Source organism: Haliaeetus albicilla, chromosome 11, assembly GCF_947461875.1.
Source record: "Haliaeetus albicilla chromosome 11, bHalAlb1.1, whole genome shotgun sequence".
In the NCBI taxonomy this organism is placed as follows: domain Eukaryota; kingdom Metazoa; phylum Chordata; class Aves; order Accipitriformes; family Accipitridae; genus Haliaeetus; species Haliaeetus albicilla.
Window position 1 is genome coordinate 23,705,507 of NC_091493.1, and position 21,609 is coordinate 23,727,115.

Here is a 21,609-nt window from a genome sequence, read left to right on the forward strand (position 1 = left end):
AGAATATCTCTGGAATCTTCAATATATTTAGGCATCGCTCAAACCATAAGCGAGCTACATAATTATTTTCCAGTATGTTCATATTTGACTTCAAAATAGGAATCCTTCATAATGGGATCCATCAGCATACTTGCAGTAAATATTGTTTCCTTCAGATCAAACTTAAAAGGCCAAAAGAAGCTGAGAAATAATTTTAAACTGCATATTTTACTTTCAACATTTTCTTCCAGCCCATTTGCTTACGTGGATCCCTTGCATTGTAACATGGCCTATTTGTACCTTGAACTACTCAAAGACTCCCTCAACGAGTATGCATATGCAGCAGAACTAGCTGGCTTGAACTATGATCTCCAAAATACCATCTATGGGATGTATGTAAGTACCCAAATCAAAGAAAAGCTTAGAGCCTTAAAGCTACTTCCACTCATCAACATTTTTACATTGATTTGATGGAAGGACTTTTATTTAAAAAATGGGTCTAAGGCTGTTACTCCTTTTGATCTTGGTTATTAACCATCCTTTCTTTAATTTGAATTTTAAGTTGAATTTTGTTCAAAGTCTTCAACAATCTTTCCATTCATATTAAGCAAATTTTCTTCTTTATTTTTATATCATTCATGCAATTAATTAGTTGTAAGATTTGTTCCTCCATTTAAAAAAAGAAAAAAGCAACCCTAATCCAAGCTTACATATTTATTTCAGTTTGTCAGATATCTGCTAAAAACCTTCTGACTGATGGGGTAGAAGACCCCCTTTTCATGCTATTAAATAAATGGTACACTTCAGCTTTCCTGTTCAAGAACTACTGATCATGAGGCTGCATATACATACTCTTCAGTCATGTTTCTTCATCCATTACGTTGTCACTGCTTGAGGTATCAAAGCATTTATTTTGTTTTTCTTTTTGTTAGTCGCTACATTTATGCTGATCCTCTCCATTGCAACATGACATACCTGTTTATCAGGTTATTGAAGGATGATTTAAAAGAGTATACATATGCAGCACGCCTCTCAGGTTTGATCTATGGCATTGCATCAGGAATGAATGCAATACTTGTAAGTAAGAAAAAAAATGCAGGAAGAAATGAAACAGCTTGGGAGTTGTTGAGCTTGGAGAAAACATTTGACTTCTGCATTTCTAAATGAGATGGTTAATGTTTTTTTCCTTGCATATATCTCATTAATTAAAGGCAAAGCAAAACGGTATTTTAATCAGTACTGAGTGACCTGTTTAAGATTGCAGTGTCTTGTGAACATGTGTGCAGTGCAATTGTTGCATTCTAGTTCACATTTTTACTTGCTTGCATGGTAATCTTGAAAGTACTATTACTGGCTTCTATATAAAAAGATTAACTTTTCTGTTGACTGAATCTCAACTTTACAGATTTTGTTATAATTCTCTAATTCTGCTGTAGTGAGCTGTGGAAATGGATTGTGCATGTGTTCATTAGAGTGCAATGCTGGATATTTATGGCTTTTCCTTAGTGTTTGTTTTTATTACATGTTTTGTAATCTATTTTAAAGTGCTGACAATACTTACTGTATAAATACTGGTATTATGGGAAATGGTTATTTCTTACTCAGCTTCTCCTGTGAGATTTATGATAGGAGATTGTAATAGTCTCTGTTGAAGTTCTGTTAAAAGCTTTTATTAACCATCGTTCTATTCCAAAACGTATTTTGAAATTTCCTGTAGAAGTACTATTTCCCAAAGCATCTTAGTAAGAGAATATACTGTATATTGTCTTTAAATTTTCTGTATGAGAGTGCTGCAATTTCTTTTTTTTTTTATCCAATGCAAATATAATTTCCTGGTAGCATTCACTTAACTTACTGTAAACATGGTTATCTGTTCTCAGTTTCAAAGCTTGCTGGTGTTTCCATGGTCAGAGTTAATTACTTTAAAAAGAAAAGGCAGGGGTGGATGTCTGTGTGTAATTTTCTTAATTTTTAGTCACAGTTTAGAAGTTTAGAGTTATTTTAAATGTTAGCGGGTTTTTTTGTAGGGTCTTTATATTCTTCTACTCTAAAGATTCTATTTTCATGTGTTAAATCAGTTTACTTCACTTTGATGTCTGGGAACTTCTAATATTCTTTTCTATATTGTGAGAAGTTTTATAGTCAATAGGTGTAAGTGTAAAATGTTGATACTTTAAGCAAGGACAGATGCTACACTGAAAACAGTCACCCATAGTGATTGTTGAACAATTTGGGGTTTTAGGCTAATTTAGAATACGAGCCTTTGTCATAAATCCATTTATGATAGCTTTTTCTTCAAATTCATGGTTCAGGTATGTTTCAGTAACTGTAGAACAAAGAATTCTTCCTACTGGAAAGCAGGAATTTATGTTGGTTTGTGTCCTAAAATGTAGTTTTACCTTTAATAATTAAACTGCACAAATCCAAATAAATTCTCATTTTGAGATACCAAATTTTGAAGTTGTTTTCCCCCCCAAAGGCCTTCCAAATGCCTTTTTCAGTAGGCAAACTTTCTGTAGCTTTATGCAATCATATAGTCATTTTTAAGTTCCTATGTTGTTTGGTTTTTTTTTTAATGACCAAGTTTATTTCATATATACTTTCAAAAAAATGGGTATGATCAGATCAATATCTCATCATGATTGTAGACTAACTACCTTGGTGTTTCAGCCCAGCACCATCCTGCTTATAAATTGTGCTGCTGTTGACAGTACCCCTTTTCTTGTAGTACTGCTTACTTATGTAAAATATTTTTTTGAGCAACAAGATAAACATGCAGCAAGGTTAAAAGTAAATTGGAGAGAATATTTAAATAGGCTGTCTGTCAATCCAGATTTCATTACTAAAATGAACAACCTAGAGTAAAACCATTTCAGTACTCCAGATGTACAGTTTAGTGACTGGACTCAATACTGGTAATCATTAAAAATCTGTATTCAGAGTACAATTTGCTTACATTGACATGAAATGACATTAATTCTCTGCATTCATAACTGCTGGGCAAATACGCAGTATTATATTCATCAGTTATCTTTTGATGGGTAAAGGGATTTTATTTCAGAACAAGTTTGTGTTGAATAATGTTGAATTTAGAGTAAGTGTTGAAAAGTGTATTGTTCATTGAATTATACAAGACTTGGTAATTGTTTTATTCTTTTTATCTTCCACATTTAAAGCAAATTATGCACTTTTTCCATAGCTTTCTGTAAAAGGTTATAATGACAAGCAACATATCTTGCTCAAGAAGATCATTGAGAAAATGGCTACTTTTGAGATTGATGAAAAACGATTTGAAATTATCAAGGAAGCGGTAAGCTACATGAGAAATTTACATTTTGGAGTAATTTAAAATGGAATGCATTGACTTGAAATGAAATCTGAGGGCTGATGATCCGTGGAAATAGAGAGTGAAATCCTGCCTCATTGGGACTGCAGAAGCTTTTTTTCTTTTGTCTTTTTTGTGGCCATGAGTTCTCTGTAGTGTTTGTATTACATTCTTTGGTTAAAAATAACTGGTTCTGGAATATTCTTTCAGTAGGTCTGTCTTATGATTGATCAAGGGATTGCAACTTGCTTTGATAGAAGTAGAAATCTAAGAAGGGGGATGGGAGGGGAAATCTTAACTTTATATCCTGTTTTACAATTTGGAAAGGCCCCAGTGGGATCTAGCCATAAAAGAAGGGGAAAATGGATGAAGGGGGAAAGGAAGTGTTGAAAAGATTTGCAACATTTCTTCTCCCCAGATGTGAAGAGGAGCTTTGCTCCTGGGCCAAGATCCTTTGGTGCAAAAGTAACCTGCTGGTTAAGTACATGCTGACTTCTGAAAGTCTCACTTCCTAAATTTAATGACTGATCTAGATATATGGAATGTCAGTTAGAGTATTTTTTTTTTAGCTCCTGAAGTACATTTATGAACAGTGATTACGTTTGCTCAGCCAAACAAGATACATAATTGTTGTTCTGGCTCTTTCTTTAGAGCAGGACAGGTAAAACAAAGGAAATTAACAAATTAGATATTGGCATTCATAGCAATGAGTTGTTGTGGAGGTATAAATGAGTGCACAAGGATTAGACTGGTGGTGGGGAATGGACTGACTTATGGCCCAGAAAGTTTGCAAATAGCGTGCAGTAGATGAGACGGCTAGAGTTGCAAGGAAGATCACCCCATGGTTGCTAAAGTCTGTCTTTAATCCTCTGCTGCTGGTGATTTTTTGAACAAGTGACTGGCCTAGACAGACACCAGGGCCATCTTTAGTTCATTACTATTTAGTAGGAAATTCTAAGCAGGTAGACATCAAACATGAGGTAGATTTATTATAACAGCACTTTATTTAGGGCTCTGTGTACCTAAGATACATTAATTGCCTGGAAAGTTTTAACTGGATGTGATAAATGTCAAGGTACAAAAACCCAACTCATGGATCTGTGAATTATCTGTTTTGGATTATTTTCTTTTAGTTTAAGGTGTTTGCCTGATTGTCTTTACAGTTCACTTGAACTTTTCTGTATTATGCATGTTTTTTCATTCTATAGACTTTTGTTACACAGGCCTTTTGTGTATGTAAAATAAGACAAAATACAAAAAAGTCAAATCAAGATGGGGAGATTGCAGTTTTTCCCCTCATGTCTACACCTAACAGATAAGAGAGATAGCAGCTTCTAGTTTCTGTTTGGACCAGATAGAAGGATGCATCCTCAGCACCTTCATGCTCGCTGTTTGTCACTCATGTGCTATGAAATTATTGTACTGGAAATGATCCCAGCTTGCCAAAACCGTTGGTTTGCACTTTTCAGTTCCTCTGGTGGAGGAAAAAGGTTCTGTTTATTTTGTAAAGGTGCAGTTGGACTAGAAAGGAGTTTCTTTGGAGAAGCTCACTGATTCTTCTCTCATGCCTCCTTTATCCAGGCAAAGAATGCAAAGAATTTCCCAGATGCTCCTGTATTTTTCTAACCAAGTCAGTCCAGGGAAGCAACTGGGAGAAAAATACATTTTCTATTAGTGATATTTCCCCACCCCACCCACAGACAGTCACCACAGAATATGTATTTCCTGGGTAGAGTAACTTGATCTAAATACTTATTTAGGTCTAACTGCAATAATATGATTTCCAGCCATTAATTTTATGGACAAGTTTGATTCCATGCTTATTTCAACTATCTTAACGGTTACTGCTTAACCCATGGGCTCAGAAGCCCACATTATTACGAAGGTAATTTAACACAATTTTTTAACAAGTCTAACAAGCAAGAGAATGTTCTTGACATTTGAATGTATCTTTTTTGATGATACACAAAGTTGAGAGTACAAGGTTAATATTTTATGTTTAGAAATAGAGTTCTATAATTTGAACTTAATTATTTTGTTTTAGTACATGAGATCACTTAACAACTTCAGGGCTGAACAGCCTCACCAGCATGCAATGTATTATCTCCGACTCCTGATGACAGAAGTTGCTTGGACCAAAGATGAATTAAAAGAAGCTCTAGATGGTAATGATCTGCCAGTTTTAAACTTAAATTATTTTATTTTTTTCTTATGGAAAATGTCTTGTTACTAAAGTAATTAAGGTACTTATTTTGAACTCTACCCATTATTCAAGTGAAGCCTCTGCAGTGCCAGACCTGAGCTGATGCTGGTGGATGTTGATGCCTCTGCAGTTGTCGTCCAGTTTCTAGAAAGTATGGTAGTTCAGGCAAAAGGCCTCAAATGGCAAAACTTGGAGGTAAAAGTTCAGGCTTTGTGGGCATGAGCCTGGGTATGGTGAATCCAGTGCTTAACCAACTCTGCTAAAATCATTTGGCTCTAATTGACATCTTGCAGACACATTGGAGTATATCTGCATTGTACTTACCAATGTGCATACTATTTTGTTTTTTCCATTATCAGGGAATCCTCACTCCTGTTTCTGTAGATTAAATAAAGAACTGTAGGCAATAATGGTAGTAAAGAACATTGTGGTTCTTAACAAAGAGCAGGTGCCCCCTATATTTGGAGGCAGAAGAAATTTCAAATTAGGGGTTTTAATTGAATTTAGTAATAGCTGAAGAACTCTTCCCTACCTGTATCTTACTGTGTTACAACAAAAGGCTGTTACTGGGACAGTTTGCAAAATATCTTGTAAGATCTTCTTGGAATAAACTGAGACGTTCTTTTCAAGAAGAATATCTGGATTTTGTATTTATTTGAGGGATTGGATTCAGAGTACATATCCATAGTTGTCAAAGACTTGACAGATACCATACTTTTTGAAGTTGTGATGCTGAAAATGGCTTCATTAAGATAGCCTCTATAGATGCCCTGAGCCAGCTGCACAGGGCTGTGTTTTTTCTGCAGGATTGCTCCAGGATAGAAATATAAATGTTTAGTTGTATAGTTTCATGAATGATTGCAGGCATCTCTGAGATTAGCAGTGGTGCCAGTGCTACCTGTGAAGTCAATGACAAAACTAACGCTGATTTTCATGGCAGTGGATTCAGCTATATGTAGGTCACTCCTTCTTTTAATGACTACTGAATTTTGAAAAAAATAAGAGGTTTTCTGTTCCTTGTGTAAGTTGTCTTTATAAGATTAATGCTACTGTATTCAGCATAAGAATGGCTAAAAATGGAATGCTGGAAAGGAATGCTGTCTACTTAGCGCTGCTGGAAATCTGTTCGAAATACAGGGGATTTATCCATGATTTTTTTTCTCTTTTCCCCTCTCACACTCAATGTGATCATAATCTTTTGCACTATTAATAAGCAATTCTAGGGGCAAAAATTAAGATTAGAGTTATAAAAAAATAAAAAGTTGATTTGGAATCAGGGAAAAATGTGGAAATTAATTTTTTACTGGTGATCACTTACCTCTTAAGAGAGGGAAAGACTGATAAGCGTGGTATAGGTTTTTCTAATACAAATGAAATCTGTTAGATATGTATGCATCCCCCACTGAATAACTGAGTGACCTTGTAATCTTGATTGCACTTGTCTTTGCAAAACTTTTTGTTAAATACACGAGTATTGTTAGTTTTTATTTCAGTTGATAAAATGACAGAATGAGAAATTAATAGATTTGGTGATACAGTGTGGGTATTCTTGTAGTGTCAGGGAATTAAGAATGGAGATGTTGACTTTAGGATGAATACTCCATCCATTCAACCATCCTTCCTCTCTTATTCCATTGCTTATGTATGTTAAACTATGCTTTGTATTATATATGAAAACTGCTTTGCAAAGACAGGTTAGCATAGAATGTGTGTGTATGTGTACTCTGGGATATATTGCAAAAATATTTTTCTTGTGTATTGTTTGTTACAAAGATAATATCAAAACACCATATTTGAGGTTCTTTTTTAGTCTAGATGGTAAATGCATAGTGTGTTTCTCAAGCATTATAAACTGTGCTGCTTGTTTAGTTAATAACTAAGGCTTTATCTTGGAACGCCACCTGAATGATTGCAACTGTTTTCTCTGGAGAATGAATGTTTGTTCAGCATGATTGGAAAGAAGGCTTTTTTTTTCTTTTCTTTTTGGAAACTGGGTCAGATGGCAAGTGAATTCTAAGCGAAACCAACTATATGATGAGTGCTGCTTATTTAGACCTGGAAACTTTCCAATGTTGCATTTTTAAGGAGAGCTTCACTTTTTCATGATGATGAGTTTCTCCTCCTCTAAGAAATGCACCAGATCTAGTGACGAGTTAGGTACTTTTTAATGTAAAAATGCATGTAATTGATTTAACTGTCTAAATATCTATTCTAGATGTCACTCTTCCCCGCCTCAAGGCCTTTATAGCTCAACTGTTGTCACGGTTACACATTGAAGCTCTTCTCCATGGCAATATAACAAAACAGGTTGGTGTGATACTTTCTTTAATAAAACAGTTTTTATTTAAAAGCAGCACAAAAAAATGGAAGACTGGTTTAATCTTCTCAGATCTTAAAGCAGTTTTGCCAAATGTGATTTCATAATTTGACTTCGTACTTTTTTATCTTTATGGGAGTATCAGTGTCATTTTTTCCACTTTAGATTTATTAGGCTAACTGCTGCCCTTGTATTGCTCTTGGAAATTTAATAAAAAACAAATTATGATCCAAATATTTTAAAGTCTATGTTGCATGTCATTACTGTGATGTGATCAAGCTACATAAGGAATGATGTGCTGCAGATCCTGCTTTTCCATTTGAAAGTGTCAGGCTAACTAGCAAAGATTTAAGAATCCAGGATCCTTCCACCTTGAAGTACTTTGCAGAAAACTAAACAGGAATGGTGGGCCATAAAAATAAGTGTCAGCTCCCCTCATTTGTGTCTTTTTGGGAGTAAAAATCAGAAAATGTTTGTTCTGTCCTTCATTAAAATAATAATGGTTTGTATTTGCATAGGAAATCTAACCAAATATTTGAACATATATACCAATACAAAATGTAGCACCTTGTACATTTTTGCACTCTTTTTTTTTTTTTTGTAGGGCTGGTGTAGCAATATTTCTATGTTATACCAGCTCTGTGATACTTCACTAGCAGGAGATGTTATAAACACTGCTAGTGACTGCTGCATGTATGGACAAGAAAGTTAACTAGTAAGGAGGGGAAAAATAAAAAGATGAAGGAGCCAATAGCACTGGATGCACAAAGTTTTCTTTTTCAAGGATGTATCTAATTTTTTTTTAATTATATAGAGTATTTTTCATGTGGAGAAATATAAAAAATAGTCTCACTTTTTTCCTTCCTGATTTCTTATACATTTGTATATGAAAGTCAGTTCTTTCTGAAATATAAATGAATGACCAGGTTTTTTAGATTTCCATGATGGTGCAGTCATAGCAGAAAAATGCATTCTTTAGTTGGCATAATGGGTGGCTATTGAGGAATCCTACAGCTAGAGAACTGGGAAGGATGTATGTACTGTTATACCCATAGCTATGTAATGTTTAGAAATGATCTGCAAACTCCCTAATGGATGCGGGTAGGAAATTACTGTCCTTCAGTGTCCATGATGTGATATCACTGACAAAGCTCAGAAATTTTAACCTGCATCTAAGAATTTTTTCCGACTAAAATTAAATTAAAATTTACATATTCTTGTGACACCTTTCAATACTGAAAAATTTTTTAGTGAATCTGTACTTTTTGAAAAATTAGACCTATCTAGCTGCTTAAAATTCCTATTTCTTCTTGAATTAATTTCATTCTCATATTTGGTTTTTGACTGTTCCTTTTATTTATTTGCTGCTAGTGAGTGAATAGTAAACTAATCCTGTTCAGAATATCTATCTGAACAGTCTTGTTGCAAATATTTTGTTTCAATATGCTGACTCAATTGGAAGAATATATTTTTCTCTAACCTTTCAAACTGTGTTTTGTTAGACCTCAATCTTTTTGTCTTTGATACTGGGTGGGGGTTTTGGGGAGTGGGGAGGACACGTGTGTTTATTAAGTTTCCAGACCTTTTGCATATTTTTAAGATCATTTGTGTTGTGAGTTTGTGGCAGTGCAGACTAAGAGATTTAGGCTTTCAGCCAAAACTACTTTGTAGCAAGTTACTGTAATTTCCAGTATACAGGCTACAAGAACATATAAGACTTAACAGGTAAAGCTTTTGAAGTTAAATTCTTGAATGACGCTAACGATTTTTAATTTTTTCACTATTCATTATTTTTTAATTATTACTATTATTTTAATCAATCAAATAAAGGAAAGTATCTGGGCAATGAGTCCTAATACTACCAGCACGTCAATGGAATGCATGTTTGAACTTAACCATTAATTTGTTTTCTTAAAATTGGATCTACTGAAACGTCATTTGCTTTGCAAATGTACATTGTAGGTATCTCATTTTCAAACTTAGAAAGATGAGTACATCAAAGTGGTGAAGGGAAAGGGGGCAAAAAAAAAAGCCCATTGAACTTTAATTTCAGAAGCATTGGGGAGGAGTAGTAGTTAAACACAGAGACAAGATAAATGTGGGAAAAAACCCACAAACCCCTTGCCCTCTCCCCAGCCCCCACTTCCTCTTATCTACTTAACCTCTGCTGTATTTTTGTTAAATTACAATATCCCTATTTGCTATTCCTGATTTTTTTTTTCCTTTTTTCTTTTCTCTCATGTCACCATCAACAATTGGAAAGTCTTGCCCTGCCGTTAGGTACAGAATAACTAATGATCATTAAAAGTCCTCCTATGTTTTCTCTTCCAGGCTGCATTAGGAATTATGCAGATGGTTGAGGACACTCTCATTGAGCACGCTCATACAAAGCCACTTCTTCCCAGTCAGTTAGTGAGATACAGAGAAGTGCAACTTCCTGACAGTAAGTTAAATGATTTATTTACAATTTTTAATACACATTAAATTGAGATTCTCTGTTTGCTAATGGCATTTTAAAATTAATATTATTCTGTTGATAGGAGCTTGTTTTGAAATCAGACTTACTTCAAATTATTTTGAACTTTAAATTTAAAAATACAGTCAGGGTGTGGTTTTGTTAATAAAATTGTGCACTAAAACATCATCTTTCTGGTGTACCTGAAAATGAATTTGATTTCATTTTTAATCTGTGTATGTAAATTGGACGACTTGGGGATTGGAACTAGATGATCTTTAAGGTCCCTTTCAACCCAAACCATTCTATGACTCCATGATTCTGTGATTCAATCCTAATTCACTCAGTATGATTTGTGGAAGTAAGAACTCTGCCCCACACTCTGCTACACATAGTATACACATTTGAATAAGCACCATTCTTTGAGCACTTTCAAGTATTAATTGACCATTCAGTGAAGGATTGTCCTGAGTTACTCTTGCTTTTTGAGAAAACTAAAAGCTCTTACACAAGTAACTGTTTTTTTCTAATATAAATTCTTTTGGTCTCATGGTGTTTGTATACGATTTTACTTCTGTTGTGCAAAAAAGTCTTATATATAAGACAGGAGGTTTAAGGAATTGCTGGGAGTTATACAGGAATGATGACACATGTAGCTATACAGCCAAAGCCCCTTACCCATAGCTGATCATCAGCTTGTGGAAGCTACCATATACCAAAGAAGCTATTGGTATTAAATGCTAAATTATTTTTAATGTTCATAAATGTTTCTGACAAATTGTTTTTAGAAACTATTTACACAGTAGAGGTAATGCAAAATTCCACTCCAGTTCCAAAAATACTTGCTTAAGGAGAATCAGCCAGTTTCAACTTACTTGTTGATATGCTCAAGCTATGACATTTCAATATGTTAAAATAATCTTTTCTTGTTTCATGAAGAGTATGCTGTTAGTGGAAATTCTGCTTTAACAGTCCTAAACCATTTATTATAATTCCATTCCACAAGTGATAGAACATTATCTTTTTAATTGTGGACAATAAGAATGTACATTTTAATGAACTTAAATGTTTCAACTTTGTCTTTTAGGAGGTTGGTTTGTATATCAACAGAGAAATGAAGTTCATAACAATTGTGGCATTGAAATATATTACCAGACAGACATGCAGAGCACTTCTGAGAATATGTTTCTGGAGCTCTTTTGTCAGATTATCTCAGAACCATGCTTCAATACTCTGCGCACCAAGGAACAATTAGGTAAATTTTCCCATAGTGATTATGTCTCTGTATACTCACATGCACGTGTACTCACACACTTCTATGAGACATGATGAGGTGTTCTTTCCCTGCTTAGTGAGTGTCATTTAAAGGGCACTTGGTAAATGTAAATCATTTAACAGATGATGACTCAAATGAATGTTACTGTGCACAGACTCTAAATTGAGAAGCAGCAATCATAAATTTTAAGATAAGTCTGAAATATCTGAAACTAACTCTGGCTTAAAAAAAAGTTTGATCACTGTACAGAAAACTTCATATCTAGAATTTTTACAAAAAGGACATTAGGTCAGCTTCCTAAATTTTAGATCTTCTTAAAGCATCAGTTTGGTCTTTTCTGCGTGTGATCCTACTTCCAGGTGTACTTGATGTTTCATAAGCCCTATCTTAGGAATACTGCTGTGTGGGTAATGGTAAGCTGCCATGTTGGTGAAGACCTAAATACATTTCAGGCTTTTTAAGAACTCGGCTGTTCACTAATAAGTACAAATAATTGTTACCTGAGCCAGTAAGACTGAGAACTAGTAAGGTTGTTCCAAACCAGGATAACAACGAGAGACAGACTGTGTGACAGTTTGCGTGACTGAAATACTAATGAGGAGGAGTACAGTTTTTCCAAAGGTGAGAGGCAGGGGAATGTCTCAGTGTGATAACTATGAACTACCAGGGAGATCAGGCAAGAGTAGACTTTTTGTGAACAACTAGCAGAATCAGCCATACTATATTCATCAGGGATTTTAACCATCTAGATACCTGCTGAAAATAGGGCAGGACCCAGGTTATTTAGCAGGATTTTGGAATGTGCTGGTGACAGGTTTTGTATAGAAGTTGGAGGTAACAGCTAAAGAGGAAGCAGGGAACAAGCGTGAGGGTGTGTCCAGCACTGCGTAACTGCCAAATGATAGAGCTCACAAGACTTAGGAGGGAAGACAGTAGAAATACCAGCAAAATTCAATACACTTCATGGAATTGTTAATAAGATCTCTGAGAAAGTGAAGAGAAAAAGAAGTTCAGGAGTTAGCAGTTTGCTAAACAGTAGAAGTAGTAACAAGAACTCATTCAATAAATGCTTTAGCGGTACGAGAAAGAGGAAGAGAAAAATTGTCAATGGAGGGGGGGGGGCACCTAAAAATGTTTTAGGATGGATTTGTTAGTTTTCACTTAAAATGTCAACTGTGACGAGATGATTTCCAAAATAAATACTGGCGATCAAAGTCCAAGGCTTACCTTTGAACTGGAAAATAACAGATTAAAAGTTGTTCAGGTAAATTAGAAGCTTTTAAAGAGTTCAGCCATGATGAACTCTACATTCATTAAAAAAAAAAAATCCAAAACCAACAAAAACACAAGGAAAACCAAAATTATGAAATCCTGGAATTAGAAGTCTTATAGCTGAGAACTTGTGGATGATAGATGAGGTACTGGAAAAAATAATCACGGGTAAATGCTATATGTTTCCTTAAAAAAGGAAAGAGAAAAGCAGGGAAATTACAGATCAGTCAGCTAACTTATTCCATATTTTCCAGGAATTAGAATTATCAAATCGGTTCTAAATTCATAGAAGGTAACTGGGAAACTATTACTGGACAAACTCAGGTCAAACTAACTGAACTTATTTTATATACAAACAGAGTTTGGCTGTATGGATGGAAGTGGTGATGTTGTAAGTCTTTTCTTGATAGTATGAAAGGCACGTAATATTCTCAAACAAGCTAGAGAGAGCGCCTAGGTGGGAGTGCTACACATTTGGATGCAAGACTGTTTGGAAAGTCATGACTGGAGAATAGATTAGCTCATTTGAAAAATGGTGTTTTACAGAGCTCTATTGTGATCCAATGCTATTTAGTATTTTCATCAAAACTCTGGATGATAGAAGAGTGAATATGCTTACTAAATCTTCAGATAATACTAAGCTGGGAGAGGCTGCAAGTGTGTGGGAAGATAGAACTCAAAATTAGTTTGACATTTTGGAAACACGACTTGAATGAAGATGCAATTTGTTAGGAACAGTTTGGCAGGAATAATCAATGGCACAGATACAAGCTAAGAAGCAACTGGCTAGGTAGCAGTTCTGTAGAAAACAATCTACAGGTTACAGTAGATAGGAAGTAGAACATAAATCAGTGGCGTAATGCTGCTCTGTAAAACACTGGTTTATATATAAATGGGAGCTTCCAAGATGCAAACACAATAATACTTCTATATTGTTCAGGTAAGGACTTTGAAATACTGTATCCAGTTTTGACATGAGCATCAAGGAATGATTAGAGAGCTATAAAACAACATTTGAAAGACTGAAATGTGCAGATTAGTTATTGAAAGAGGGGAGGAAGATGGAAGAGAGGCTTAGTTGTTCAGATAAGTAAAAGCTGCACCAAAAAGGAAGGAAATAATATTTTCTTTGTATCTAATTGATAAGATGAGAAATAGTGGTCTTATATTGCAGCAAAGAGAATTCAGATTAGATGTTATGAAAAAATAAGTTCCTAATGTTGAGTCTAATGAAGCACTAGAGTACAGCTTAATTTCCGGTTACCTAATCCTGATGACAAAATTCCTTTTGTTCTGTCTTGGTCTGCCTCATCTCCTCCTCACCCTTTCCCTGAACTGATATTTACCTCAGTGAAATAAAGACTTTTAAAACAAACAAACAAACAAAAACCCCCAATCATTAGCACATTTTGAAAACCTGCATTATTTCATAAAATTGCATTCTTGTCAAACATGCCATGTTTGGCAAACTTAATGCTGAAACAAGGGGTTTCTTTTAATTTGTGACTATTCTTGTTTTGCCAAGGTTACATTGTGTTCAGTGGTCCACGTCGGGCAAATGGCATACAAGGACTGCGATTTATTATCCAATCTGAAAAGCCACCACACTATCTAGAAAGCAGAGTTGAAGCATTCTTAAAAACTATGGAGAAATGCATAGAAGATATGACAGAAGAGGCCTTCCAAAAACACATCCAAGCTTTAGCAATTCGTCGTCTAGACAAACCAAAGAAGCTGTCTGCAGAATGTGCTAAATATTGGGGAGAAATAATTTCCCAGCAGTATAACTTTGACAGAGGTAAGACAAATTATAATTCCTTTAAAACTGAATGCTCTAGTTTGGCTACACTTGTGACTGTTGAGTGTCATATTAATTTGGGAGCAACTTAAACTTTTACATAGCCTGTGCATAATTTAATATATTTCTTGGTGATTTGTGTCCTGTAAATTGTATTTCTTCCTTCTGCTCTGAGAAAATGACCTCATTTGTGGAGCCTGTGCTCTCATTGCTGTGGGAGCCTTTAGTAATAGAGGATAAATATGTTCCCTGATGTTCACTATATGATGGGGGTTGGTGAATGCTTCATTGATCTTCCGTTCTTTCCCTTAAGGCTCAGTGAGACATAGAGTAGGTCAAGGATTGGAAGTGGTTTGAATGCAAATGTTGATATTGCATAAGCTGAAATGTCTTTCTGTGATGTTCAGATGTCTGTATTACATATGTGCGTAATACTTGACTGAGATGCATTCAAATACACTTTGACATTCCTGAAAGTGCACACATGAACCCTATTCCTCTTCCCATTGCACAGTTCTTTCAAGGCAGCGATGGCAGAGGCAACAGCAGGTATCTTAACTAACATGTGACCTGTATCAGCTTAGAGTAGGCTTAAAGAAACATTAATTTGGGGTTTGGGTTTTTTTTTCATACATGATACTTTGAAGATTACAGGCTTGTAGAAGACCAATTGAGAACCAACTTCTAGTATTATTACTGAAAATGGACTGACAGTTCTTACATGGTGATCCTACATAGTATTTAAGTTGTATTTTTCCCTTTTTCATTGTTTGAAGGTTTTTAATCAAAAATACTGAGGTATCTTAGTAATACAGTTTCTAATGTAAAAAAAATCAGTTTTAGGTACAGATCAGCTTTTCCTCACATTTTCATCTCTCAACTCTTATTCACAGCTATAATTTTCCATCTTCCATGCATAATATGCTTCCTACATAAAAAGTCTGTCTGTATCCCGTGACTTCTCTTCTGCTTTACATGCACAGTATTGGCCTTCTACAATAGCAAATACAGTCTTTTTGGTTGACAGTGACTAACTGAACTGTTTTAATAATGAAGAATTTTGTCATCTAGCTTGGTCTTGAGAGAGTAAGAGCTACTGACGAGGTTTCATGCCTGAGTGTAAGGAGTGACATGGAAACTTATCCCCTCAAGTACTTTTTTTGTGTCTGATGAAACAGTTTAATTTTTCTCTGCCTTCAGTGTTTCTGTTTTTACCATACTTGGATCTGTATTATCTCTCTGGAATTTCATACTTCCAGCTGCAGCCATAACTTTCATATCTAAATCTCTCTCAACTTATTATTTCCCTTGGCTTTTATGTCTTTAATTCCCAACTACCCACTAGTAATTTTATTTCATTAATGATTCTAACATGACTAAAATCGTCAAAATCAGAAATTCATATTCCAGCCTTAAGAAGCGAAAGGGTTTTTTCTTCAGGTTTTAACATGTTTATTATTTCTACTTCTACTGTTTTACTTAATTTAAAATTTTTCTCCCAAATGTCATCTAATTTTCCAAACTGTGTTGGTTTTGTTGTTTGTTTGTTTTTTATTTCCTCCATGTAGAACTTCATATTGATTACTTATAGCCTGCCTCACACACTTGTTAGCTGCATATTTGTTCTCTTGTACACATTTCTTACTTGATCTGGGTAACCCTAAGAAAAGCAAGCATGCCTACAACAAAAAACATTCCTGCTTATGCAGTAATTAAATTGTAATGAACTGATCATATAATATTATTTAGATGAAGCGATGTAGCTACTGAGACACATTGTCCCCAGGTATCTTAAAGGTGATTATTTCTTAACACGTATGATGTAGGCACCATTTGTTACATTTGTTTAAAAGTACATCCTGCCAAAGCACATCTTACCATCCTATTTCCTAACTGTGAATAAAAGCCATCTATAATCAGTCTGCATTAGAAATGTGTAACATTGATTTGAAGATAATATACAGAGCAGGCATATATTTTTTTAGCTACTGAATAACATACAGTGCAATCAGTATTCTTCAAACATGCATTTTCTAGTAAGTTCAATCAAATGGACTTACTGAAGTATAATTTTCTGCCAAGCTTCCAATGACACTTTTAGTGATGCAAGTATTAGCTTGCAAGTTAACAATGAAAAGCATATCATTTGCAGTCAATTACAGCATCTGAATTGGAAAGAAATCTACTTTGAATAAGTAGTGTGCTAATAACAAGCTATGATTTGCAGACTTGTTCTAATTTTTACTATTGTTGTGCAGATAACATTGAAGTGGCTTATCTAAAGACCCTGACCAAGGATGATATTATACAGTTCTACAAGGTAAGTTAGTCATGTAGCTAAAATGTTACTTGGAAAGAGATGTAGATACAACTGGATGTTATTTGTGTGAACTATGAAAGCATATACTTATGCCTGTTCTAGGCCAATGATATGATTGATGGAGATACCTTAATAATAATTTTGTTTCCTGAATCTTACTTAGTTTAGTGGCAACTAGCATACTGTAAAAATTGTGGAGAAGGATTGGTTTTTGTTGTGTGTGTGTGTTGGTTTGGGTTTTTTTCCTCTTATCAGCTCTTATTCTCCTCTTGTCTCATACATCCTTTCTTTATCAATAAAAAATGTGCTGCTCTATGACCAAGCTTGACCAAAATTGCGAATTTGTTGTTTTATTTTTTCTTCAACTAGTAAATGATTCAGCATATTTCATGTGTGTGAATTGTGAATGAAACAGATATTTTAAAATATTTGTTCACTGTAAATCAAAACTTCTTTTTCTTCCTGTCATAGTTAGGCAAAACAAAGGAACAGCATAACGATGTACATAATTGTACATTGCAACTCAGCATGAAGTTGCTAGCCAGATAGCCAATATAAGCAGTTGAAATACTAGGGGTCGTCTGCGCCACCCCCCCCCACCCCCTCCAGTAAATTTGGCCTCATTCTTTCTGTTTTCTAACAAATTTTATAGGCAGTAATTCACTATATTGCGAAGTGTACGTATTGTTTTATTACTTATGGAGCAGCTAATAGCTCAGGGAATACTTTGAAAAATAATGTAAACATATGTCTTTGGAACTTACTATTGGATCAAAAAATTTCTGCCTATGAAGAAGCATGGGTATGTGTGCATCTATGTCGTCTTGTTTTCTCTCTTGGCGGGGGGGGTGGGGCAATGTCTTTCAAAATAGTTTCTCTTGTACTCTGTCTTATCACTTTCACTATCCAAGGTCATTTTTACATTACTGTCTATTTTTATGAGATTTAGTCTTAATGCTTAAAACTCATTTACATGGCACAGTGAACACTGACATCTTTGGTTTGTGTTTTTTGTTTTTAATAGTATGATAGCATGAGTGAAGATATGCAGCAAATACAAACTTAGTAAATGGAATTTCAGTAGCTGTTGTTTAATAAATTGTAACTTGAACAAGTATCCATGTTCTGGTTTTGTAGGAATCTCTACTATTTTGTTTACGCTAATGCTCAATACGTGATTATCAGTATTCCAGAGCAGAAGTAACTGGCTAGATTGGTGAGCTAGTCCAGCTGAATTTAATAATTGTGTTCAGGGTGATGTACTTCCAGAAGGCTGCTAGGGATTGAAAATTCTGCAGAGATTTTAGGTTACATTCCTGATACTATGATAGTTAATGGCTAAACTGCTATTACTTTGAGTTTTTCTGAGTCCCAAACAGTACATGAATTTCTTAAATTCATTGTAAAATAATTTAAGATACTGTATGAATGATTTTTAGTAATATTTGAAGGGACATCCCAAAATTTATCCCTCATTTTAAAGCTTAAATTAAAATTTAAATGCTCTCATTCTTTTACTGTTTTATAAATGTAATGTCTGAGTGGTTCTTCCCACACCTGAAGGACTTGATGTTTTTTACTGTAGGTGCTGTTGGCAATAGATGCTCCCAGAAGACACAAGGTGTCAGTACACGTCCTTGCAAGGGAAATGGATTCCTGTAAGTATTGTGCTGAATATAGTATTTAATCAATTCCTGTTCAAGCAAGCCATGTTACATGATATAAATGCACTATAAGAAAAACTCAGCTCTGGAGATTACATACTTTTCAGAGGAAAAAGTACTTCTTTTTATGGGTTTTCTTCACATGGCTGCTTCAAATTTTCTGGTTGATGTTTGTGACCAAGTTCTTCAGCCATTCTGAACTATACTGATATTAGAACAATATATCTTAAAATAGTACTTCTTTTTTCAACAGGATATTTTAAAACAAACATAAAACTCTGTGTAGTCCTACAGGGAAAAACAAAATTAGGATTTGTAGTTATCAATACAATGTGGTTTTTTTCTGTTGTTGTTTGTTTTTTCCCTGACAAGCAATGAATGTCCACAATTTTATTCAAGCACTCTCAAAGGAAGTAAATAAAAATAATAATAACAAACAAACAAAAACCCCCAACTCTTTGGGAATGTCAAACATTATCTTTAAACTTGAGAAAGTCGAAGTTTATTTAAGTTTTATTTTCAAATAATCTAGATTAGCTGTGCATTGTAAACTGTGTTGTTCTGTTTTAGAATTCAAGAAAGAAAAGGTTGAAAGTGTTTCTGGTTAATATAAATAAGCTGAGAAGAAAAACTTCTATGTTGTTTTGTGTGGATTTTTCACCAGTTTATATTGGACTTAAATTTCAACATGTAACTGGTTGCAGAGTCAAGAATATTAAAGGCTTGTGTGTAGGAACAGAAAGAAGCAGATGGCTGTGTGCCTGTCATGAAACTCCTTCCAGTCTCAGAATGATTGATTTTTATGGTACTGTGGAAATTGTAACTCTGCAGCTGAGTAAGGAAGACTTGCTTCAAAGCATCTTTCCAGTTTTCCTGACTAATCATTGCTAAGTAGAAATAGCTCTAATATTTTTCCTGTCTAGAGAAAACTTTTTAAAGTGTAGTAACTATATTGCCAGAATTTGCTTGGAATGGTATCTTCCCAAGACAAGGGTGAGCATGGGAGACGACCTACCAAGTGGTTACTCTTACAGAGATTATAGCAAGGTGTTCTCTCCACATACTCCCCTGTCTTAAACCATTTAATCTGGCACGTGGCCTCTCTTCTGCCATGAAAGAGAAATGGGGATTTTAATGCATTTCCCATGAGTCCAAATAAGCATTCTTTCAAGTGCACGTGCCTATCCTCTAGAGGGTAACCAAAAGAGGAAGGCTAAAAAGCTTCTCAGAGGGAACCCTTCCTCCTGGAGGCAGACACACTATTTTCTCTGAGAGTGGAAAAGAATCGGAAGCAGTATAAATCTGGGATTTTAGGAGGGGAAAGCACTTGAACCCCCAAGGTAAAGGTTAGGGTTGAAATTTGAGTATGGAGGTAGAAGGGAGATTTAAGGAATTTAAGACTAGAAGTTCTTACGGACAAGTGGACTGGATGCAGGAAGAAGTTTTGGGGGGACTGGAGTAGGGCATGCATGGGGACAGGCAAGGAAGAGTTGGGGTTGCTATCCAGAATTTTGGTACATGGAGTAACCCCCATGCCTCCATAGGCATGTCCTTACTAAAAGATGTGGTGTTGTTACATTGCTCTTGCTGCGTGTACCACTGGCACTTACTACTGTTCTCATAATTTGTACTGAAAAACAGTTTTAAGTATTCATTGATCAGTAGACTAGCAATTTTTATTTCTACATTCTCTTTATGTATAAGTAAAATGAATAAAAGTAACTGCCTCAGCACATGTTCTCAAGTCAAATCATGGATTAAGCTCTTTGTATTTCTAAAGACAGCCATGGAATGTAAAAGCAAAATGTTCAGAAAATCTTATTTAGAGATACTTTAAAATTAATAACCTGTGCTTTATATAGATACCTGTCTTATAAGAGAAAACAGTTTATTATGTAAAAGGTACTGATTAAATTATGGTCCTGAATTAATTTTGATTATGTTAAATAGGCCCTGTTGTTGGAGAATTTCCATGCCAAAATGATGTGAACCTGGCACCAGCACCACCACTACCACAGGTAAAAAGAAACAACACACAAAAAATCCCAGGCTGTATTCTTAATATGGAAGTTTAGTATCATTAAATATAATTTTATAAGGAGAAACAAAATTCTTGACATTCATGCTGTTGTGGGGCTGATGTTTCAGCTCTTTTCTACATGCATTGTCATCCTCAGTAACAACAGGGATTTTTCCTGATTTTTTTTTTTTTTTTTCCTTTTAGTAGTCTGTCCTGTTAGCCTTTGTTCCTTGTATTCCATTGAAATGAAAGCTATTACTAGTAGTTTACTGCGTATCTACACTATGGAGTAAATACAGGTTGTTATTGGCTGAAAATACTGATTGTATATAATCAGATGTATCAAGTGTCAAGAGGAAGATGCATATGCATCAACAAATTTATCATCTTTGTTTAAAAAATAAAACCAAAACCAACCCAACCCCAAACCAACAACAACAAAACCAACTATCTTGTCGTTATCTTAAAACCTAAAATATTAATGCATATTCCTGTTAATAAGCAACTGTGGAGGAAGCAATTTGACAAATTCTATTCATAAAATTATTACAGATTTCACTGTGTGGTTAGATGTGATAGCACTGGGCCCTTGCTGGACGTTAAATGAATTTTATTGAAGAAGGATGGTAAAGTTTGTTCCAATAGATAATTGACTTTTTGCAATGCGGTAGTAGATCTGTGTTCTTATTGAGTCCTTATAGGTGAAATAATCACCATGGGTGGAAATTTCTGTATGAATTATATGTGAATATATTAGCCGTTATGACTGAAATATTAAAAAGTTATTTTGTTACTGCAACTAAAAGTAATAGTTCATTGAATTGCCATTGTTTTTATGATCTTACCTTAGATATTCAAAGGTAAGTGGGATATTCTGAAGTAGAATTTGCAAATGAAAAGATAACCTCTGCATTTACTAAAGTTCCTGCCATTATTAGTAAGGCAATTACTGCATTATAGCTATTGTTTTAAATTATCTA

General features: G+C 34.7%; 1 protein-coding gene across 4 annotated transcripts in view; it reads left to right on the forward strand.

Moving 5' to 3' along the window:
• Positions 1–21,609, forward strand: part of IDE (insulin degrading enzyme) — a 70,497-nt gene that overhangs the window by 46,009 nt on the left and 2,879 nt on the right. For 3 of the 4 annotated variants that reach the window (XM_069796655.1, XM_069796653.1, XM_069796656.1), the window contains exons 15-24: positions 231–375; positions 3,179–3,289; positions 5,349–5,469; positions 7,723–7,814; positions 10,156–10,267; positions 11,367–11,534; positions 14,353–14,625; positions 16,884–16,945; positions 18,531–18,603; positions 20,560–20,627. In XM_069796655.1, the coding sequence (XP_069652756.1) occupies positions 231–375; positions 3,179–3,289; positions 5,349–5,469; positions 7,723–7,814; positions 10,156–10,267; positions 11,367–11,534; positions 14,353–14,625; positions 16,884–16,945; positions 18,531–18,603; positions 20,560–20,627 (1,225 nt within the window). Of the gene's footprint in view, positions 1–230; positions 376–911; positions 1,057–3,178; positions 3,290–5,348; positions 5,470–7,722; positions 7,815–10,155; positions 10,268–11,366; positions 11,535–14,352; positions 14,626–16,883; positions 16,946–18,530; positions 18,604–20,559; positions 20,628–21,609 lie in introns of all 4 variants that reach the window. The other variant, XM_069796654.1, reaches the window with a different exon arrangement.